Source organism: Paralichthys olivaceus, chromosome 3 (genome assembly GCF_024713975.1).
Source record: "Paralichthys olivaceus isolate ysfri-2021 chromosome 3, ASM2471397v2, whole genome shotgun sequence".
NCBI lineage: Eukaryota > Metazoa > Chordata > Actinopteri > Pleuronectiformes > Paralichthyidae > Paralichthys > Paralichthys olivaceus.
Genome location: NC_091095.1, coordinates 5,889,202 through 5,911,057, shown reverse-complemented (window position 1 = coordinate 5,911,057; position 21,856 = coordinate 5,889,202). Strand labels below are relative to the sequence as shown.

General features: G+C 38.8%; 2 protein-coding genes across 9 annotated transcripts in view; one reads left to right on the top strand and one right to left on the bottom strand.

Annotated features, from left to right (window-relative positions):
- Positions 1 to 1,452: 1,452 nt before the first annotated feature.
- Positions 1,453 to 11,800, bottom strand: efcab7 (EF-hand calcium binding domain 7). 2 transcript variants are annotated; one of them, XM_020098311.2, is made up of 13 exons: positions 11,436 to 11,800; positions 10,520 to 10,731; positions 10,170 to 10,256; positions 9,562 to 9,775; positions 7,706 to 7,827; positions 5,481 to 5,622; positions 4,599 to 4,708; positions 4,340 to 4,503; positions 3,701 to 3,834; positions 3,440 to 3,588; positions 3,118 to 3,327; positions 2,200 to 2,307; positions 1,453 to 2,065 (listed from the first exon to the last, which is right to left on the bottom strand). In XM_020098311.2, exons 1-13 carry the CDS (start codon positions 11,557 to 11,559, stop codon positions 1,985 to 1,987), a joined length of 1,857 nt encoding a protein of 618 aa, XP_019953870.2. In that variant the 5' UTR covers positions 11,560 to 11,800; the 3' UTR covers positions 1,453 to 1,984. The 2 variants fall into 2 exon arrangements, with proteins under 2 accessions (XP_019953870.2, XP_019953868.2); XM_020098309.2 differs by having other exon boundaries at positions 1,601 to 2,065; positions 4,590 to 4,708.
- Positions 11,418 to 21,856, top strand: part of itgb3bp (integrin subunit beta 3 binding protein) — a 121,577-nt gene continuing 111,138 nt past the window's right edge. For 2 of the 7 annotated variants that reach the window (XM_069521641.1, XM_069521639.1), the window contains exons 1-7: positions 11,447 to 11,493; positions 12,708 to 12,744; positions 12,903 to 12,975; positions 13,612 to 13,663; positions 14,758 to 14,836; positions 15,126 to 15,213; positions 15,462 to 15,518. In XM_069521641.1, coding sequence (XP_069377742.1) covers positions 11,462 to 11,493; positions 12,708 to 12,744; positions 12,903 to 12,975; positions 13,612 to 13,663; positions 14,758 to 14,836; positions 15,126 to 15,213; positions 15,462 to 15,518 — 418 coding nt within the window. In that variant the 5' untranslated portion in view covers positions 11,447 to 11,461. Of the gene's footprint in view, positions 11,494 to 12,002; positions 12,125 to 12,707; positions 12,745 to 12,902; positions 12,976 to 13,611; positions 13,664 to 14,757; positions 14,837 to 15,125; positions 15,214 to 15,461; positions 15,519 to 19,519; positions 19,602 to 21,856 lie in introns of those variants that run through there. The other 5 variants (XM_069521643.1, XM_069521638.1, XM_069521640.1 and 2 more) reach the window with 4 other exon arrangements.

Genomic DNA, 21,856 nt, shown 5'->3' with positions numbered 1-21,856 from the left:
AAAAATGTATAATTGTGGATATCTAAATACTTCATTAACAATAGAAAATGCCCAACATGTGTACATTTTAATCTGTTGAATGTGAGGTCCTCCCAAAAAACTCCCAAAAACAGAATAAATAAATAAAGAAGAGAGAAAAGTGCAACATCCACCAAAATAGACCATTAAGCTCAGCATTTAGCCACCCTGCTTTAGTGCCCTTGAGCCAGGCCCTTACAACCAACTGTGGTAAACAACATCACAGCCTTATATTCTATGTAGACATGCAGGTGGATAATTCCTGCTTCAACAGACCTTTGTACCTTTAAGTTCAAGACACACACACAGGAGGGTCAATGACTCCAAGGATTCTGTCCCAAACTTTGACACAGTAAAGAAAAATCTGAAGAGTAAATTAATAAACTCTCTAATTTGTCAATGCAATTTACCAAAAATAAGAAAAGGGAGATATTTAAAGAGAAGCCTATATTTGTGTAAAAGGGTCTATTTCACTGGAGTCATGTTGTGACATAGACTCAGAGTCGCTGCTGTTTTCCTGTTGCACCACAGTGTGTTTGATCACAGCAGAACAAAGTTTAAAGTCAGACCTGCCATCATGACAATGTGGCGTGTGAATGAGTGTGGAGACCGGGATAGATACAGCATGTGTATGTTTATAATGTAGGTTTAGGATTACTTACACCTACATATTGTTGGCAGGTTATTAGATCCCTATCTGCATGTACACTGTTGTTTTAAAGACATATTAACTGTATTGCATTGTATGATTTTAAATTTTGGAGAAAATCATGTAACACAAATCACTGTAAACTCAAAGTTCTAAAACTTAAAATTAAACTTTTCTTATAACTACAAATAAAAAAATGATGAGTTTAAATCACAGTGCAAAGCAGCAGTCCAGTGCTGTAACTGTCCAGTTTGGCTCACAACTCCTGAAACCCAACTATACCCTGAGCAGTCGAGTGTCACTAAACCTCTGTGCTCGGAAAGGAAGAGCAGACAGGGGCTCGAGACATTAAATACTGTTCATCTCACATGCCATGTGACATTTAGTTCACTGGCTCTACTGTTTCAGCAGAGAAAGTCAAAGGGCAAATAATGACCAGCGAGATATAAATAGGAGGTCAAGACTGTTCTCAGCTGCAAAGGGCAAATAAAGTTTAGACCTGGCTGCAATGCAGAGGAATGCATTTCATGGCCAACACTAGATCCTCACAGCCTCAAACAGCATTAAGAGCATGGACTGTGGTGGCCGATAGCTACAGAGTAACACAGACTTCATGAACAAACTTTTTACGTCTAATTTTATTTAATAATAATGTGAAGCTGTGCTACCTCCACGTTACGACCAGCTTTAGATAGTAATGTTGTAAGAAGTGACATAATCTTAAAATGTCTTTCAATTTAAAATATATAAAAGTACAAGAGACATGAAAAAGTAGCAACAAAATCTGAATGTTAGATTAGATTTTACTCAGGACAGTATATAATAAAGTAACAGCACAGCATCTTATATGATCTGATCTCATCTTATATGATTTGAGTGTGTCATGACAAGATTATTTATTTTAAATGATAAATCATGAATAAAAGAGCCATGTTGACATGTTACCCTTTGGCCTTTATGTTAATCAATCTAAAGGGAATTTTGAAATCCTCTACCTTAACACAATATATCACACATACAAAGGCACAAAAGCAGCATTAACCATTCTCAGTCTTATTTGAACTGTGACCATCAGTGTTTAACAACTGAAGCAAAGCACCACTGAGCTGCTGGCGGGTCTGATCAAACGTCTCTGCTCTTAGTGAAAGGATAACAATCTTTTAGTCCAACCATTAACAATGTTTTTTATATTGCCAGTGGATATAGAAGAATCTATTGACCATATTTAAAAGCACTGGTCCATTAATCATTTCTGGTCGATCACTTTTCTGTCGCAGTGGCACAGTTGAGATTTAAATCTTTCATAGCAGTAGATCTTCATGTGCAGGTTAGTATAGTCTCCACACAATTATAGGTCCAGTCCTGTTTGTCACTGATGGGTAGAATGTGTTGGCACACCTAGAAGACAGGACACACATGTATGTATTAACATCTAAAACACCATTTAATCATTTAATTATCTTCTACCGTCATATGTATGTCCCTAAAATTATTTTTCAGATTTTGAAAGAGCAAAAGGAAAAACTTTGTACCATCTTGGTCCGGGCTGGCACCTCCACAGCAAACACACTCATGCCTCTGCTGCTGCTGCAGTTCCTGCTCTGCTCATTGTTTATGTGCACAGTCACTTTCTGGTTGGTCTGCAACACAAAGGGTCAACTTTAATTCTCGAGATCAGACAATATGAAGAAATAAGTTTCAACAGCTAAACATATAGAAGAAAGGTAAATAAATGAGAATCTATGATGGAAGAAAACAAATAGCCTCTTTTCTTTTTACTGTCAAAAACAAGGTAATGGAACCTGTGCTAATCTAAGCACAGCTACATTTTTATGTACCATTTGAACATAGTAATGTGGATCCATATCGTCTTCAAGACAGTGTTACGTCCAAGACAAGTACTCTCCAAAGCAGTAGAGTTTGTGTAGTTGAATCAAAAGACAATGTGTAAATACAAAATAAAATGAATGATGACTCTGAAACAAACACTCTCATGATAACCAGGTGAACTTTCCCCTGTTAAGAGGTTGTTTTGTATCACTGGGTCATTCTTTTAGAGTAGCTCCTGTTGCTATGAGAACAGATACCACCACTGCATATCAATTACAAATAGGTTGTATGGTCTCTTGCAACCACACACCAACAGCAGTGGACTGTAATGAGACAGAATGTGCAAGCTTTGGCATTTCTTTGTAAACCCCCTGATGCTCTGTGCCCTGATCAATACCAAAGTAAATACAACATTTTACAATCACTTATTCTATCACAGTAAAAGTTGGACTATCATCTCAGTACTGCCCATGTAGATGCACAGCCACTGGATGATCACAGTGAAAAAGGAACATCCATTTCCAGTATTGCTAAACTGTGTGAGCACCTTCACATCAGTGGTCCTTGTGTACCTTAATTCCAGATAAATCTCGGAGTCAGACACACAGATGGTCACTGACCTTGTTAACTATGAGTGAGGAGATCCTGTGCTCTCCTCGGTAGGTGTAGATAAAAACATTATCTTGTCCCCTCAGTGCTTTGGCCCCTGTCCTGGCTATGATGGACTTGTGGAGGGCCTGGTTCAGAAGCTTGGGCCCTGTGTCCATACTGATTGTCTGGAGAGACAGCGGCATGTCTTCACAATGGACATCTATCTGGAAAGGACAAGCCTGATGGAGAGGGAGGAGGAGGTGTTCGCTCAGTTTGTGAGTGGGATAACGTTGTTGTATGGTTGGGTAGAATAACATCATGTGACATTGTTTTGAGTGAAATCAGATTAACCTCTACTAGCTCCAGTGTGCGGTTGTAGCCCATGGCTTCCAGGATGACCCACAAGTCAGCGGGGTCTCCATCTTTCTCTGTGGCCTCCATCAGGTTTAGCTCCATGAAGCCCTGCCGTGTCAGTTGATTGTTTCTCATGTCAAAGTTTTCTGTCCCCCCCCCCAAAAAAAACATGAAATAATATTAATCTTTGGTTGACTGCTTATGCGGTTTCATAATGTTACTCTATGTATTCCTGTGAATTAGTGCCTTGAGAATTACCTTTGCAGACAGCCCAGGCCTCCTTGTCACATTTCTCTCCACTGGTCCTGAGCTCAAAGAAATTGTACTCCTCCAGACTGAGCAAACCGTTTCCATCCAGGTCTATAATCTCAAAGATGTCAGACAGCGCCTCCCTGTGGCACAAAGGGAACTACACTGAAAAAATGTCACGCAGGGACCTTCTCACCGTAGCAGTAGCAACATGGCAAGCAAGGCATCAAAAGCACTCATCCAGTATTCACAAGCGAACAACAACCACAGGTTTCTTCTTTCATGCCAAAGCTATGGCATTTTTCTGATGATGTTTTTGTTCAAAATGTGTTTTTTATATTCACAGTAGAGTGTTAGGATCAGACATGATAAACATTTTTTCCACAATAAACTAGAAACTTCAAGATTAAAGTGGAACTTTTTAGAAAATATCAAACTTCTAACATCAGCACATATGAGTGGCTCTATAAAATATCCTGTGTTGATGAAAGGGTTAAACTGTACTTTAGTAACAAGGAAGTTCTTTGTCTTTATCGCTGGTGCATTAACACAGTATGAAGTCAGTTCAGAGGGAGAAACCACACAAGCTTGGACAGGTGGAACGCTGCATAGCTGTACACACACACGCACATGCAGACACACACAAACCTGAGCTCCAGGGTGAGGTCTAGCTCTCCAGAGTCGGTCCTGGAGACGAGCTCCACAGGTTTGTCAGAAAGGTTCTTTTTGATCCTTTTCTTTAGTCTGCAGCCGCTGGTGAAGGGAAGCAGGTAGTACGTCCCAGTATTCAGTTCTCCTTTCCAAATGTACTTCTGCAGGATCAAAACGAGAGGAACAGGATATATGTAATAGTGAATATAAAGAAATAGAGTACATGTACGTTTCAACACAAACAAACCTGATATACCTCTTTGTCTTTTGACTCAGTGAAATGCACTACAGTTGAGTCTTCTTTGGTTTCACCAGCTGACATTATAAAAAGAACAGTATCCACCGTCATCCAGGGAGGAGACTTGTCTGAAATGTAACATGATGAACAGAAATATGTAAAGTAAGTAAGATTTTGATCAAACATTGTTTTTGTGGGTTATAACAAAACTTTTCTCTCTTTAATTGTCAAAATATAAATACTTGAACAAAACAAAAATGGAGAGGATGAATCAAACAAACATTTACATATTTTGTCATTGAATATGCTTCTGTGGCCTATTATAAACAACATTATAATTTAACTATTTGTTTGTGGTTTGTCCTTGTAACTTCTATTACTTTATATTCAAGTCAACTAGACTGAGCAACAACCAAACTACACACACAGTGTAACACTACCCTTTAAATAAACATATAATCTATTAACTGAGTAGCTTAATTGGGATGTTTGAATTTAAATACAGAATTGTTTTCTCCTGTCATTACGAACATATTGGGTATTCTACGAAAACATTTTCACTCTGGCTTTTTCAAAACATAAACAGGAGGATTCATTTTCTACATCTAAACCATTTCAGTATCTTCCACAGCACATTCCAATTTAATAAACAGAACTACACCTTCTTAATGATTGTCATAAAATATCGTCCACTCAGCTGGAACACAATCTAGCACGTTTCCTACAGAACCTGATCTGCTGCCACACGATGTAAAATACCCTGCAGGGGCCAATAAACAACGGCAGGCTTCTGTGTGGTCTTTTTTGGTTTATGATTCATAATCTGATAATTACAGTGGCAACACTGTATTTATGTCTTAGTGTTTTTATTTGTGTGTCACGTGAAAACATTGTGAATACCGGGTCTGTGGCCGAGGCTTTGTGGTTGGATGGTCAGGTAGACGTTGGTTGTCTGCGGGATGTGGAGCTGGTACTGCAGAGAGCCGATACTCCCGTCATCCTCCAAGAAGAAACATCCTTTCATATGACTGTGATGCCACTCCTGCAACAATGGACAATATTTGTGCTTTACCAGCAGACTTGCAATAATCACACAAACTTAGTCTGGCTAATAAAGCTGAAAAATATCAACTAGTTCAAATAAAAAAATATGGTATTTCATGTTTTGTATATCCTCATTTATTCGATGATGTGTGGCCTCTGTTAAAATCCTGACACAATCCCAACAAACAGTTTCGCTACTTGACAACAAAATGCATTTATTCATTCAACAGAAACCAAAACTAATTTGCAGTTCCTATTAAAAGAGGGATTGATCTTGGGACAGGGGAGGTATACTTTGGCATGAAAAAGAGAATTAAGCAGTCAATCATAACAGTGAAGTTGCTCACTTGATTAAAAGAAACTGCCGTTGTGATAATTACCACTCCAACCTTCAGGGGGCACATTCATTATTCCACAGTGTGTGTGTGGGCTCAGCAGCGTGTAAACACTTGTTATTCTCGTGCTGGTCCAGAGGAGGGCAGAAGTGTTGCACTGTGTTTCTGCTGCAGGCCGAACTAAATCTCCCTCTAGTTCCTGATAGGACAAATAGGAGTCCATTTAACTTTGATAAATTCAGCCCTTTCAATCTTGGGCCAGGGCTCATTCAAAACCATCAAGAGGCTACTTTGGCGATATTTATGAATCCTAATATTTCTCTCATTTTGAAATCCTGTTGTTCCTTTGTCTGGCAGCACAACTGAAACGACATAATAATTTCAAATTGAACAGGAACATCAAAACAAGGCAAGTTTTCCTTCCGTTCATTGGAGACACATTAAATGAAAACACAGTTGGTGTGGACACACGGTAAGAGGACATTGAGGGTCGAGCGAGTCTGGAATAGGCCATATATCCTTTTAGTGGACAAATAAATCACCAAGTTAAACAAAGAAAAGTACCATAAAGACGGCGCATGTCACTCCTACGGAGAAAAGCCATTTTCTCGTTGTATTTATTTTGGGGTGTGAGAGGCATAAAAGATCAAATCATAACACTTCAGTGGTTTGTCCAGACAATATTAAATGAAGGAAATTGCCATGGGCACCTGTCTACTGCTTAAAGACATCAGAATTAATGCCCCCGCAGAGAGAGGGTCAGCCTGCAGACTAATACAGCTGCTGTCACCTGCTTTGGCCAAGGGTCTGAATTACAGCAACGCGGAGGGTTGCGGGACACCAGACCAGCCGCACACACACATACACACACTCATCTACACACATTTAATCTGCTGTATCTTATAATTATAACCTTCACATAAACACTGAGGACAAGTCAGATTAATCCTTTCTGTGCACATTTGCATCCCACAAAGCGCACAGGCGAATACACACATACACCACTACAAAAACACAACCTACCCCCCACCCACTACCTCCCAATTATCAGCCTGTGGCAGTATAGCAGCCAATATAGTGAGCTGAACTTCCCTCAGAGGTAATCTCTGGACTCACATTCTTCTACCTAGACGATGTCTGGCCATTTCCAATCTCAACGCCTTGTATGGACCTGAGAGATGAAGGAGGCTGTCATTTTTTTGGTTTATTTATTTATTGACTTTTTTTTCCTTTGCTGTAAAGCAAACCAGGCCAGGTTAAGCCAAAAAGACTGAAAACAAAGAGCGATGGATCAATACAGTGTGTATCTATTGAATACTGTGTGACAGTGATGCCGGGGAGAACCGCGGGCCTGCAGGGGCTTTGTTATCATGAGGCATCTCACATGGGTTTGTTATTGATGGTATAAATGTTTAATAATATAATAATGAACATTTTCATTTGAAAAAACATTTATTAATATAAGTTTATATCTACACATCTGGTTGGGTATTGAAACTAGAACGGCTCTCGTGCACACCTCTGCCAATGCAAACACCAACAAAAAAAAAGACTTTTCTCCAGATCCCCTCCAAAATTGAATCAGAGGTTCTTTGAGTCAAACCCCAAAATTTCATGGAAATTGAAATTTTTTTCAGAATCCTGTAACTATAAAAGCAGATGAAAACCTAACTCCCTTGGTGATAATGTAAAAATCTCTTAAAGTAAATCATTATGATTCTACCATACGTAATGCCTAGAGTTTACCTGTAAGCCTGCAGGCTCTGGTACTTTGCTGGACTTGGTGCTGCTGGATGTCATATTGATTGAGTTCGCCAGAGACGACCGTCGGCTGCGAGCAGAGGAAGGACGAGAGGACGATCTGCTGTCTGAAATAAAATATACCCAAAATAGATGTACATTTTTTTTTTATTACAAAATTACCAATGCAAAATTTTACTTACAGATTATGTACAGCCCTTTCCGCTCCACATAAACACACTTTCATAAGAGACATGTGGCCCAGAATGTAATCTGCTTTCCCAGAAGTCCGTTCACAAGTTCAAATGAAGATGGCTACTTTGCATTTGGGTTCTACAAATGTGTAAATCTCCAATTCAAGCTCATTTCCATTAATGATGGAGGCATATTAATTCACAAATGGCATAACAGAACCCTCTCAAATCCATTATCTCGCACAACTTTTTATCTTGAACACTAATTGAAGCCAGAAAATATCAATTCACTAATGAGGGCTCTGATTGTTTCCAAGGCAGGGAAATCAAGATGCGAAGTAATGTGATGAGCTTACAAGCAAATTACCGTGGCAGAGAATAAATAGACCCACTGTCATGGTATTTGTCACAGATCTATTTTGTATTGATGGGGGTATTTTAATCTGGAGGCCCGAATCGTAGCTTGTTTGTGAATATGGACAAAGATGCACTGGAACGTGGCCTAACAAAAGCTGCACTGTGAGCCCATATTGAATGCGAGAGTTGTTTGTGGTTCCCTGGTGCTGGAAAACTACAAGAACTGAACTAAATAAACCAATTATCAGAAAACACCACGGCAGTTCATCAATTTGTCTGTTACACACAAAAACACCTAATAAATAATTTAATGTCATCAATTCTTTGTGAAAAACCAGCCAGAATTGCCCCTGTCAAATACAGTTATACTGTAGTACTGAGGGAAATACTGGTTTATACTGACAAATGTAAGAGCAAATGAGCAGTCAAAACTGTTTTTGAGCTCCAAGAAAAACCCATTCAACATGTGCGATCACGTAGCTCCTGGTGTCAGAGCCTTGTTAAAATGTAAGAGGTATAAATCAATACCTGGGAGAGGCACAATAATGTGATAATCCTGACTAGTATGTGGGAGCTCATTTGTTTTTGCAGCGGTGGTCGACGGGGCCCTCCTCTCTACCACCATCTAATCCCTCATCATCTCCCCAGTGAGAAGTGGTGGAATCCTCCAAATCAATAGCATGAACATGGACTGACCACTTAAATCAACCCCATCTATCTTCCCACTGTGGGCCTGTCCCTGGACCGCTCATCCAGGATCTCTGTGCCTCTCTTTCCTCACAATGCTGTTGTTAAAGTGTGTAGATTTTTACACTCATCTTCAAATGGCCGAAGGTGCCATCTTTTACAGAAAAACCTGCCTGTTTGTTGTCTGTGGTAGCAGAAGGCTGCAGTTGGACTTGAAACAAGTCTTTGCTTGTTTTGGCTACAAAAACATATCATTTTGCTCCAAATCCAGAGCTGAGAGGCTTCATTTTTCATCAGTGTGGACAGAGATTTTGCCAATTTCTTTATGGCAGAAACGATCGGCCAAAATCACAACGCTTTACAGTCTCCTCCCTCCGAACAAACTGTTTTAATTGTGTAATTATTGTGATGTATTGTCTGTCTTAATGAGGCTATTTGTCATAGAGGGAGTGAAAAATCAATCGATAACAGAGCTATTATTTAGCAAAACTAATCTGTGAGGCGTATTGGGGCAACCGGTGTGCATCTATAAAAAGTGTGGAGTATATATATATATTCACAAAATTCAAAGTCAGTCTACTTTATACTCTATGTTTAAATCTTCTGGGAAGTCTCAGATTGTACCTTTTCTGAGTGTCGCGTCTGATGTTTCTGGAGGCTGAGGGTGAGTTGCTGCCACTGGTGCTGCTGCAGCTGATGAGGCTGATGACACGGCGCTCTTTGGAGGGCTGTATGACTGACTGCCAAAGTTCTGTATCTTCAGCTTAGCATCAGCCTCAAGCCTCTCCAAAGCTGCCACCTGACATTGTTCTGCCGTAGACACGAGCAATCTGCAGAACTGACAGCAACGGGAAACCATGAGTCAAAAGATGATGCATGAGCACAGTTTTGAGGTAGTGTCACATGCACAGAGGTAAGAATATGACACTGAATAAAGACAAATCATGGGAGGGCTACACCATTGTTTTCTTTTGCACAATATACATTTTCAGTATGTGAATCAATTCAACTTTAAAAAAAATAAAACTTTGAATGAATGAAACACTATAAAATGTATTTTTATTCTAACTGTGGTGAGAATAAGGTTAGGAGACTTCAAATTCAATCACATTGCTATTGTTGGTATAATTTTACTGTTTACATTTTTTTGGCCAATCACTACTTAGGATATTAGCCTCAAATCAGTTTAAATAAGAAATATTTAAAATACATGTTTCATTGTCCAAACTTACTTCTTCATAGTTTAGTTTGCCGTCCTTGTTGATGTCAGCTAATGTGAAAATGGTTTTCACTTCCTCAGTCGTCATTTTCTCTCCTCTCTGAAAGATTAAACATATTTTCTTCAGTAGTGAAAGCACCACAATAAAAATGATTCTATTTTGTTTGAGCTTGAGCCAGTAACTGTGATTTTAATCATTTTATGTTCACTCAGTCTGTAATAAAACATTAATGGGTCGCTCAGTTGGCTGATCGCACAACATCAGTCAATTTAACTGTGGCCAAAACTGCAACATTCATTTAAAACAATTTGTTGACAATTTGTTGAAGATCTCTCTTATACAGTATGTTTTAAGCTACTCACAGTGGTAAGGGCCTTTTCCAGTTCACTGTGTGTGATGTAGCCATCGCTGTTAACATCCATCTTTTTGAACGCTCTCATCAACTCAGTTTCCTCAGTTTTCTTCTCACATTTGAGAATCTCACAGAAGTCATCAAAGTTCAGTTTAGACGTTCTTGGGGTCCAGTATTTACTGAGAGTGGCGAGGGACGGATTTCTTCCTGCTTGCTGGAGAACTACACGGGATAAATGGAGAAAAGCGTAGACTAGTAAAACAGGCGGATAAACAACAGTAGGTTTATTTTCTGTTAGACCTCTAAATCTTATGTTTATTATTCAAACATTTGCTTTTTCGAATCATGTAACATCTGATACTGATTACTGCAAAGGTCACATTTATTCTCGATCAGCTCTTTATTGAAGCTTTATAATTTTAAAGAGGGACATCATTGACAAACCTTGAACTGATTAAATACTCAAGTCTGTCCGGCGGAAATATTCTGAATGTTGCATCCTTTTTAGCACATTCCCCTAAAATCATTCATACATTTCCTGGTATTTTGGATAACTGGGATCACTACAACAGGCTCATTGAAACTGATTAAACATCATGGATTTGTAGTGACGATTGATCAGCAGGTCAGTGTGGGGTTAGGAGTTGAAAGAGTGAAACCACACAAGACCAAATTAAATATTTCTCCTCTAAATAACTGGAAATTGATGTCAATACACAGCCAGTGACTGAAGAGGAGAACAAAAAGACTTTATATCATCAGATCCTTCAGAATAAAGCTTCATAAACACAGTAGTAGCTAGCTAAATATCAGACCCAGTTTATTACACCAAAGTTTATAGATTTAGGACGGAAATCAAATCAATCACAACTATATTCGCTAGCAGCTAGCTAACAAGCCACATAAGTAGTGTAAAGTTGGCTTACCGCGACACAACAGCTGCTTGGACGTGATGTTTGACAAACTGGACCTGAACACCGCGAGGTACGAGGCTCTGCACTTCATGTAGAAATCCTCATCTTCATCCCGATGTGACTCTTGACCAGACATCTTCTGACAGAGTGTAGCTCCGCTAGCTAGCTCCCTGCAGCTCTGACAGCAGACGACGGTCGCACGCGGCAGCTAACTTGATATTAAACGATGTGGCTAAAGCTAAATGGTTTTAATTGTGATTATCTAACATGCAGCGGGACACAGAAACGTGCAGGACACATGTGACTGAATGAAATCCGCGTCAGCAGAGCCATCTGTCCAGCACCGTTGCTATGCGCTGCTTGTTGCTACGTAAACAAAAAAGTCAGAGGTGTTCACCGAAATACGTCCCTGAAGAAACAAACGCTCACCGTTCTCGTTGCTATTTACAAATAATATGATGATTTCTAATTTTTGTTTCACCTGTTATCCCCAAAAACTATCTGAAAAGAGTTTTGATTCCATTTTCCGAATATTCGGTGCTTTTTCTCGAGTAAATGCTATAAAACAGAGGGTGGCGGAATCATATATATATGACCGCTCGTGTTTCACACGAACCATTTGACTGACGCAACGGCGCCAGTTTCATCACTTACATTTGTGAAAAACTTTTTACGGAGACGAACTGAAAGTCGAAAATGCCGTGAGTACTTTACTGTATCCTTTAAATGTGAAGCCTTGTCGTCAATATAACATAATATTAATGTTAATTCAAAACGTATCGCACCGAATTAGATTTTAACTCGAGTTTACCTCAGAAATACTTAAACAGTAGCTATTTCTCCCAGCTGCCATGAAGGTAAACACAGGTTTTACACATCGCATCAATTCAGTCCACGTAAATTCATCTAATGACATTAGTTAAGTTTTTTGTGACCTCTGCTAGTTAATGTCCAGCTTTTTAAAGAGGTCGTGATGTTTGCACGTGGACTGAATACTGCGTGTTTTGTTATGTCCCCAATGAAATTGCTCTATTTTGCTTTTACGCCTTTAAACCGAGGTGAGAGATATGTTACAATACATGAGGTACTCAAACTGCGCCATTTGCTGCATAGTGTCTATTGATCAAGTACTACTGCAGTGTATATGTACTCCGCTATTGTCTTTTATGTTGCATTGAATTATTTGTGGGACACTGGGATGTTGTCTATTAAAGATTCAGATAACCAGTAATTGCTTAGATCTCTTATTATATAAATTAAATCTTGCTCTTTTTTTTCAAACAGTGTGAGTAAAACTCTGAACATGGACAACACTCATAATGTAAGTAAATAGTCTTTCAGGTGACATCACCTCCCCTCATTTCTTATTTAAAGAATGATTTAACTGTTTTGAATGTAAGATCATGGTTGTCTGTGTTTAAAATGTTTGAATATCGTATCATGTTTCAGTCTAGTTTGTCTTTTCACTCTCCTGAATAGCATCTGGCTTCTAAGATCCCAGTGCCTGCAAGAAACATCAAAACTCTGACTGCGGCTGCAAGTTCTCAAGCAGGTGGGTTGATAGATTCCCATTGAGATCCCTGAAGAGATGTCCGCTTGTACCAAATAATAAAATATGTCTCATAGAAGCGCAGTGTGGACTGCCTAACACCCCAATACCTGCTGGGCAGAACTTATTTGTAGCTTTGTCCTCAGCAACATTTTTCAAGACACATTTCAACATTTATGAGGCTGCGGACGCCTTAAAGTGAGAGGGAGCAGATCATTTCCTTGAACTGGAGTTTATCATTAGGGCAGAATAAGACAACTGTTAAAGACTCGCAGCTATGAACTGAATATGTGAATGTGAGGCACGGGATTATTGAAAAATTTAATTTGTGCTTAGTGACCTCATTCTGTGTATGATAAGCAAAGATTAAAAAAAAACGTAGACTTAATATTTATATATCCAATATTCTTTCTCCTTTAAGAAATTCCACTTTTAAGATGAATGCAATAATGTACTGCCAGATGAATAAATTATATGCTGATCAGTCTATCCTTGGAAATCTGTCCATGATCTGCATTTCAGAGTAAAGAGTCAAGGATTGAATAGTTCTGTTGTCAAACCAAGAAAAAATCATTTGTATATATAGTATGTTGGTGTACTCTAGATTATATTATTAAAGATGTGGTGCTTCATTAACAGGTAAGACCAAAGTCTCTGCAAAAGAAGACGTCCCTCTGTCAGAATTGGAAAAGTGAGTATTTATGTTACAGATTTTGCATTTCTTGTATTTTGTGCTATTTATTTATTCTTGTGTTGAGTTTTGTCACTATTAATTGTGAAAAGGAGTCAAAGCAAAACACAGATTTAAAAGGTTAAAGTCAACTCCCCTTTGAGTTGCTATACTTCAATTGCTACACTTTCCTGATGGTCATAATGACGTATCAGACTTTAATGACAGGAGACATGAAATGATGGAGATCCATCACTGGCCAAATTATCAGTGATTTACATAGCACTAAAAATAGTTGTATAAGAGTCACTTAACACAAGAACCATTTCCTTAGCCCAGGCAGACATTTGGTGTCAGGCCCATCCATCAAGACAAGCATTAGTTTTTAATTTCATAGCGCTGTCACTAATACGTTACATCGGCTCGGTTTACAGTACATTCATTACACTCACTTGGTCATGTCATATTAGGGTCACTTGGGTGCAGTGTTTTAATTTATTGAAGTTCCGAACATAAATTTAATTGTATTTGGAGGCAATCCAAAACAGCTTGACTAAAAAGAGCCGCAGTTGTACAAACAGTAAAATCACACAAACATATAAATAATAAATGAATCTCTACTTTACATCTAAGGTAGTTCAGGTAGTTAATGGTTGAGTTATATGCAGTATTTAGGATCAGAGAAATTCACTGTTTGAATGTACCCTTTTGTGTACCTACCTTTCTTTTCTTTTTTTATAAATCTTTTTATTGTTTTTTTTCATTTACATATACCAGCAGTTCACATATACAGTGTGTGCAAAATAAGCTATTGAACAGTAGTTGTTGGCTGCTTTATCTAATGCTCTATCGAACTTGAACTGGTACCTACCTTTCTGTGTGGTTGTCAGTCCCTTCAGTATTTGTCTAGGCCCATCAATTTATCATCCTTCAAATCACTGATATACATCAAAACAGCCACTATATAAATGTCCAGTATTAACAATTCTGAACAGTTTAGATTTACTGTCAACCAGCCATGTAGTAATTCTAGTATCACTTACTGTCTGTATAATCTGGATACTCCTGAATGTGTGATCGTAACATCACCACACTCTCTCTTCGGCTTTATTCAGACTGGACTCCCTACGATCTAAACTGGAACAATCCGCAGATGCATTCGTCAGGGCCAGGAAAGAGCTGGAGGAAATATTGGTGAGAGACTTTTTCTTTGGTCTTAAATCTTTAGAATAGGCGGAAATGTCTTTGTCTCCATCATATCTCCAGATTGAGAGATGGTGGTTTTTTATTATCACACACTGAATATCCACTTCTGACATGACTTTTCCTTTCTGAATGGCTTCTTGCAGGGCTACTTTTTTTTTTTCTTTGTCCATTTATTTCCAAGACAGTTAGCTACCTTTTTTGTTCTCATTCTATTTCCTTTGTATTGATGGAGTTTTTTTGTTTCCTCATTCTCTCCTTGACCCTGTGTTAAAATTAGCCAGTAGAGGGCAGCAGTGAACAAGGACGTTCCCTCACTGGATCTTCTGTTGACCTGAAGACTGAGCTGAGGAGACACAGAGAACTGAGTAAGTACATGAAGTGACTTCCATTGTTTAACCTGATTGTGTCAGAAAACCATATCAAAACTGGGGTTTCATGGTATTTGCTGTATTTTTCACTGACCCACCTGGATGTAAAATGGATTAAGTCCCAATTTACAGTAAAATCTGTTTTCACTGGTTGATGGCATCAGCAGGAAAACACAAATTATGTGTTAGACGTTATATTTGCTGCCTCATTGTAAAACAATGTTATGATGTTTTTTTCTTTACAGCATCCAGAGTAGCTTCATCTTTAAAAGGCCGTAAAGACCCCGACAATCACACTCAAGGTAATACATCTAACAAACTAAATACAACACACAGAGTAAACAGTCTTTATTGTTCAACATTCATGTGCTTCATTCATTATCTAGATAAACTCACCTATTCACGTCACTTGGATTTTATCACACTGAGACGCTTTATGGCCTCATGCTTAGTGAAGCTGAGGGTTGAACAATACCACAAGATTTATTGAAAATTCAAGCTGCCACCGGTTTTAGGAGGAATGTATCTCAACACATGTTTTCACATAATCTACATTTATTTTGATCTTCTTGACAACTTCTGTTGTGTTCTATTAGGTATTTGATAATAATTTATCTCCGCGCTATATTTTGAGTCAACTGACCAAGCTACACCACTGGAGACAGAATATTGTTATCCCCACTTTTTAATAAACAAAACAGATGTTTTTAGTTTCTAATTTTAATGACAGCTGTCATCAAAATATTTGTGATTGATAAGTCATGGTCATGAGTCTGTTTTAGAAAACATACTCCCTTCCTACGTTTCCACACGTTTATCTCCAGTGGTCCTGGAGCTTACAGATCTGAGAGTCTGCCTCACTTGAATTCAGTGGACTATTTCCTCTCCTGGTGTAGCCACCATGTCCTCATGGACCTCCTCGGTATATAAGCCCTTGATACACAGCGAGTGGATACATACTGCACAAAGGCAGATGTCAGTTTTCTCAGGCAGCGCTGCCTTGCAACTTTCAATTAACAGAAATGCCACAAAAGTTATTGTCTTCACTTAATTCACAGTCAGAATTAACATGTACATGCTCGTAGCTGAATGACTCATCGCCCTCTACCGCAGGCCATTCCCCCCATGTAGACATACTGTATGTGATGGTGGTGATTGCGACCTTATCTTTAGGTCTGTTAAGGGCTAAAAGAAAACATTTTTGTCCCAATTTTTTGGTTGATTTGAAAATGAGAAGGAAAACAAACATAGTCATAAGGGCGTTTGATTCCCAAAGACATCCCCATCCGCGACTACTTCACTATTTCATTTGCTTCTTCCTGCATCTTCCTCGCTACTTAACATTAACAGCATCAATGGATGCTTGTTTTAGTTGCTCGGACAATCGTGTGCTCTGCGACCTTTGGAGAAAAACAACATTTTGTTATGGTTGCACAAACAAGTCAATGAGTAGATTTCCTAGGGAAATAAATAATTTGATTATTTTAGGCACATGTTATGCCTGCAGCAGAGCAATTCTTGTGATCCAATCATACAATGGTGACTTGTGGAAAATGAATAGAGGGTACTGTCAGGAAGCAAGCTTGTTTTCCGATAAGGTTGTTAGAAATTATTTTAATTAGTTCCAGTAAGGGAGCCAAACATACATGATGCATTGTGGATCCACACCCCAGGAATGTCACATTTTTGTCACATGGTGGATCCATGAAATGTATCAGTTTTGCATAAACCTCCTTACAACAACAGACTTCATGATGTCAAGGCAGATAGCTGTGGGAGAGAATCGGTCCTCTGTGTGTGTCGAGACACACATTTTAAGAAAACAAACTGTTATTCAAAGCTGCTGAAGAGTTCTGGCCTATATCTGCTGAGAGCGTGAAATCCAGACAGATGATGTTGATGGTATCTTGAAGCATGATTCTGCTCTTGTGTGAAATGTTTGTTTAGATGTGCTGCTATGGCCTTTACACTTCGGACGCATGTGCTGATTGCGAGAGAGGGAGGTATAAGAAAGTCTTTGGAAAAACACTGAAAGCTTCATGAGGATGTAGGATTAGTATGTGCTGGTTGTTGAATTTAACATCAGTGGGAGATACAGTATTATAAATCAATATATATACACTGGAAATGATAAGAATAATGAATACGGTTCCTAGTTCATATTGAAAAATGTTTAAATTTAAATACTGAGTAAATGTTTGACTTATTGCCCCTCCACACCAGAGGTACAATAATTATTCATCATTCTTTGATTTATGCATGTACTAATTAACTCTTACTGTTACAATCAAGTCAATTTATTCGAAGAGCATGTTTAAAATGGGTGAGAAACAGAAATAAACAGCCAAGGAGGCAATAATAACACAGTGAATAAATACATTTTAAATGATAACATGATAACATGGTAACATGAGAGATCATAGAGTTGATCCAGAGTCAAAATCCAGAATTGTTTGTGGCTGCAGCATGATTCAGAGCGACAGAACAAAACACAGAGTCATGCTAATATGACACCTGATTAAAGAATATAAAAAGATGAAGATGTCAAATCCAGATTTATTTGTACTCATGATTATTGGCACTAGTTGAGATACTGTTTGATTTTGATAATATCAAAAGCACTGATTTGTGGTGACTGTTTGTCCTCATAATAAGACCACAATGTAAACCTCGATTGTCTGTTGCAAAAACATTTCTATTTGTATCTCGTCCTCTGGGAAACCTGGAGGCAAATGTGCAGCAGAACCGACAGCAGTAGCACATGATTGTTGCATATTCTTATAAACAAGTAACAATAACGAGATGGCATTAAATGGTAAAACATAGTGTTACAGTTGTACAACGAGACAAGTCACAAAACAGTAAACTGACTCAACAAGGTCAGATACTGTACACAGCAATATCACAAAGCTACAGTAATCCACTGGTTATACAACAATGTGTCATGCTTTAAATTGAATTGTGTACAGGTTTGTTTTAATACTCCTAAATATAATTCAGAAAATGTTTTAATTCCTGTATTTTTTTAAAACAAACCTTCTGTGGCAGCCATTAAAATCTCTCACCACGTCCACAATCTGTCACTTCTGGAGGAGTAAATCCATGAATACTTTTAAACCTTAAAGCTCAATCTTCCAATCACACTCCGATCTCTCCTTCCCTCCTGCTTTTCCCCCCTCTCTCTGTCCCATCTACTGTCCTGTAAGGTTAACAAAAGTTTCAGTAAGCAGTCTAAAGTCACTTTTCGTGAGCAATCAGGCTTGGGCCGAGCATAAATCCTTGGGGCATAGTCGCAGCATTACAAATATCCACAGTGCCTGTATGTGCTGATGACTACAAAATTGAAAAAGAAAGGCCCTAATAATTCTGAGGCAAGTTTCCCTCAGCTGTAGGTATTGATTATTTGTGTGTGGTGAGAGATTTGGAAAATTCAATTAAAGGAGTTGTGCAAAGGATTCATAAATTCAGCCCCTCAACGCGTATCGAGACATGGTTATGTTCTAAATCAATGCTGCACTTCACAATATATTTTCTTAGGAACATAAAAATAAATAACATTTAAACAGTTCTGCTTACTACAGAAACAAATTTTATTTTCTGTGAAGCTTTTTAGTAACGGCCAAGTACTGACTTGTGCACATCTTCGAGGTGGTTACGTGTTTTTATTGCTCTTTTTCTCATAAGAAAAATCCTATATAATATGAATTTTGAAATGACAAAATGAGGGGAAAGGGGACGGCTCAGCAGTGTAAAAATTGATCAGACCATAGATGGGACCACGTTGGGGAAGATTTGTATGTCAGCAGTAATGGGCTGTATTAAAAAGAAGATTCCTTAAGATGTCATAAAAGTGATGGGGCTGCGTCGCGCTGGTTGCGGGCCGCCGACCCAGGCAGCTCCTGGACTCTGGCACATCAATCCTCGGACGCCTCACAGACAGATGCCACCTACCCACTGGGAGTTTTATGCTTTCTGATTGACCACACAGTTGCAATTAAACAGGGGAGTTGTATATTAGGCTGTTTTGGTCCAACAGAAGCAGGTGGTCTTCGATCGACTCCGTGGGTTGCAGAGTATGCAGTCTTTTCAGGCATGAATTCTGATTTACCGAACGTCATTGCGTTTCAACTTGGGGGTGCAAAAAACTATACAGCAAATGATAAGTAGTTGGTCAAAACAAATTATATTTATAATAATACATTATTATTATTTTCATGCCATTTAGATTTTTTTTTTTTTTCAAGAAACACATTTACATCTCTTTAACAACTCTACTTTGGGTTTTTATCATTTTTCTCTCTAGATCCTGTGACGATGGGCAGCTCCTACCAGTTTCTCAAGTCCATTATGGGTTGAATTAGTTACAAATAAAGTTTGGAAATCAATTGCAGTACATGTTGGTTTATAAAAAAATATGCATCATGTTTACTCTCCACTTGAGGAAATTCAGTCTTGACAGTGACTACCGTGTGCGTAATATCACCGGGTGCCAGTGGGGTTACAATCATGTTTTCCCTCTCCCATATTCCCCAGGTTTTTGTTAGCAAGGCATCTTGGCTGTTGACAGCTAATAGAATTGCTCTTCACTTCTTGTGCGTATGATCCCACGGAGATAAGGCAGGAGATGAATGTGGAATCTGTGCTGTCAGTTGTGAGGCTGAGTTGTGTTGGAGGCCGTCACTCATTTGCGGGAGAAGTGTCTGAAACGGTAGGAGCGAATCCTCTGACATGTTAGACCCCGTCTACCCTCCAGAGCCTCTGCCTGGCAGCTGACAAATGTTGATTCTACATTAACCACAATGCTGCAACGCTGTGCAAATAATGTTCTTTCAGATGGCAACCCTCATCCCCTTTATGGCTAAAACTATGCAACGTTCCCCACCCGTGCAGTTTAACACCTTTGGAAAGTAAAGGTGGGGGTGAAAACTGTCTTGCACAACACAGTAGTCTCTTTATTTGGCAGCGCCTGGGAAGGCTGAGGCCTCTCGCTGCCCAAGTCGACCTAAGCAACAGCTGGTGTTCACAGCAACATTTCCTATTTCTGCCTAAGGTGGATCGTGTAACTCTCACTTTATCACCCTTAGAGGCCACGTGAAGGACAAAGCCAGTACACCCATAAACAAAACTAATGTTTTGATACAAGCCCCTGAGGAGGTTGAATGAAGGACCCATGGTGTGTTTGAGACCCCGTTCCCACTCCCATTATGACACATCTTAACACATCTTAACCTGTACCAATGGTTTTTCAAAACCGAAGATTGGGATCTATACGTGTTATCTCTTTTTATTTTAAGAGTTGTAATCTGTGGTCCCATTAGCACAGTGTTAGCTCTGAGGGTACATCATCTAGTCACTGTGCCTTCAGTCCAAGGTTTAGAGCCACAGTAAGCAGGGATGTGCATCCTGGATAACTAGTCAGAGGAAAGGAGGTCTTACTTTAACTGAGACTTGGCTTTCTTGTGTGTAATTATACAACCGTGTCATTGTAATTATATATAACATACGTTAAGCTTTAGTAAACACCAGAACCATAAGTTCAAGTGCTTAAAATCAAAGTAGTCAATCAGAATGAAAGTTAAAGATATGGCATTTACTCTATACATGTTGTCATTTGTGAAACTTAATCTGTCTAGTTTAGTAGTTTAGTCTTTTTCTTTTATTTCTTTTCTTTAATAAACACGTTTTATTAATTGTGAGAAACATGATTACGAGAACCAAGAGACCGAAATGTTGTCTTTAAAGTGTTGTCTTGTTTAACAAATACTTCAGAAGCTGGAACTTGCACCTTTCAGGCATTTTGACTAATGAATAACTTGATGCTAAATCAGCTATTAAATTGATGTTGATAAACTTTCTGTGACAAAACACCACACGATCCATTCATTGGCTGTTCTGCAGCTTTTTCTTGTATCACAGCAGATTGACTTTCCCAGTTGTCATGAAATCAAATGCTCTTTGAATCAGCTAATCATTGTGGCACTATTTTAATTTGAATTAAACAGACCATGCATTCTGTTTTCAAATGTAATTTCTTTTTAGATTCTGCTGTATTTGTTCACCTGCATTTCATGTATTACTTTCTCCATTTCAGAAGTGGGGAAATTATAATCTTCACTTGCGTCTTTGTACAGGAATTGGCATTGCATTAGCCAATATAAACACATGTTATAAAAAAATCGAACGAACGCCCCGCACACCAGCTCTAATGGGCCCCGTGTGTCCATGTCCCATTGTCGTACCAGTTAACTCAGATCTCTGGCTCCTATTTGTCCCTGTGGTCCATTAGTGCCGATTGGCCCCGAGCCTCAGATGCACAGGCAACCCTCACTGACCTGATAACATTTATAGTTGTAATGGATTTTTTTTATGCCGGTCATTAACTTTCTCAGAGATTGAAGAAAGAAATTGCTTTGTACCTTTTTTTTCTGTGGTATTTCAACTTTATAGCATTATGTTCAGATATGTCACCTTCCATCATCTCTTTTTAAGGCCTCACCCGTCACTACAAATGTACAGGTCTTTTGTACAGGACCCTTCTAGTACCCAGGACTTGTAATTAAAATTTAATGCTGTTGAGTAAAAGCGTTGAAAGATATAATTTCTCTCCAATTATTGGCTCTGTCTCAGGCAGACTGTTAGA

Coding starts and splice junctions, on each gene's coding strand:
- efcab7 (XM_020098309.2), bottom strand. CDS start 11,559: ATGTCTGGTCAAGAGTCACATCGGGATGAAGATGAGGATTTCTACATG. Junction 7,828..9,561: donor AGACGCGACACTCAGAAAAG/GTACAATCTGAG, acceptor ATTTTATTTCAG/ACAGCAGATCGTCCTCTCGT. Junction 4,709..5,480: donor AAGCCTCGGCCACAGACCCG/GTATTCACAATG, acceptor GTTACATTTCAG/ACAAGTCTCCTCCCTGGATG.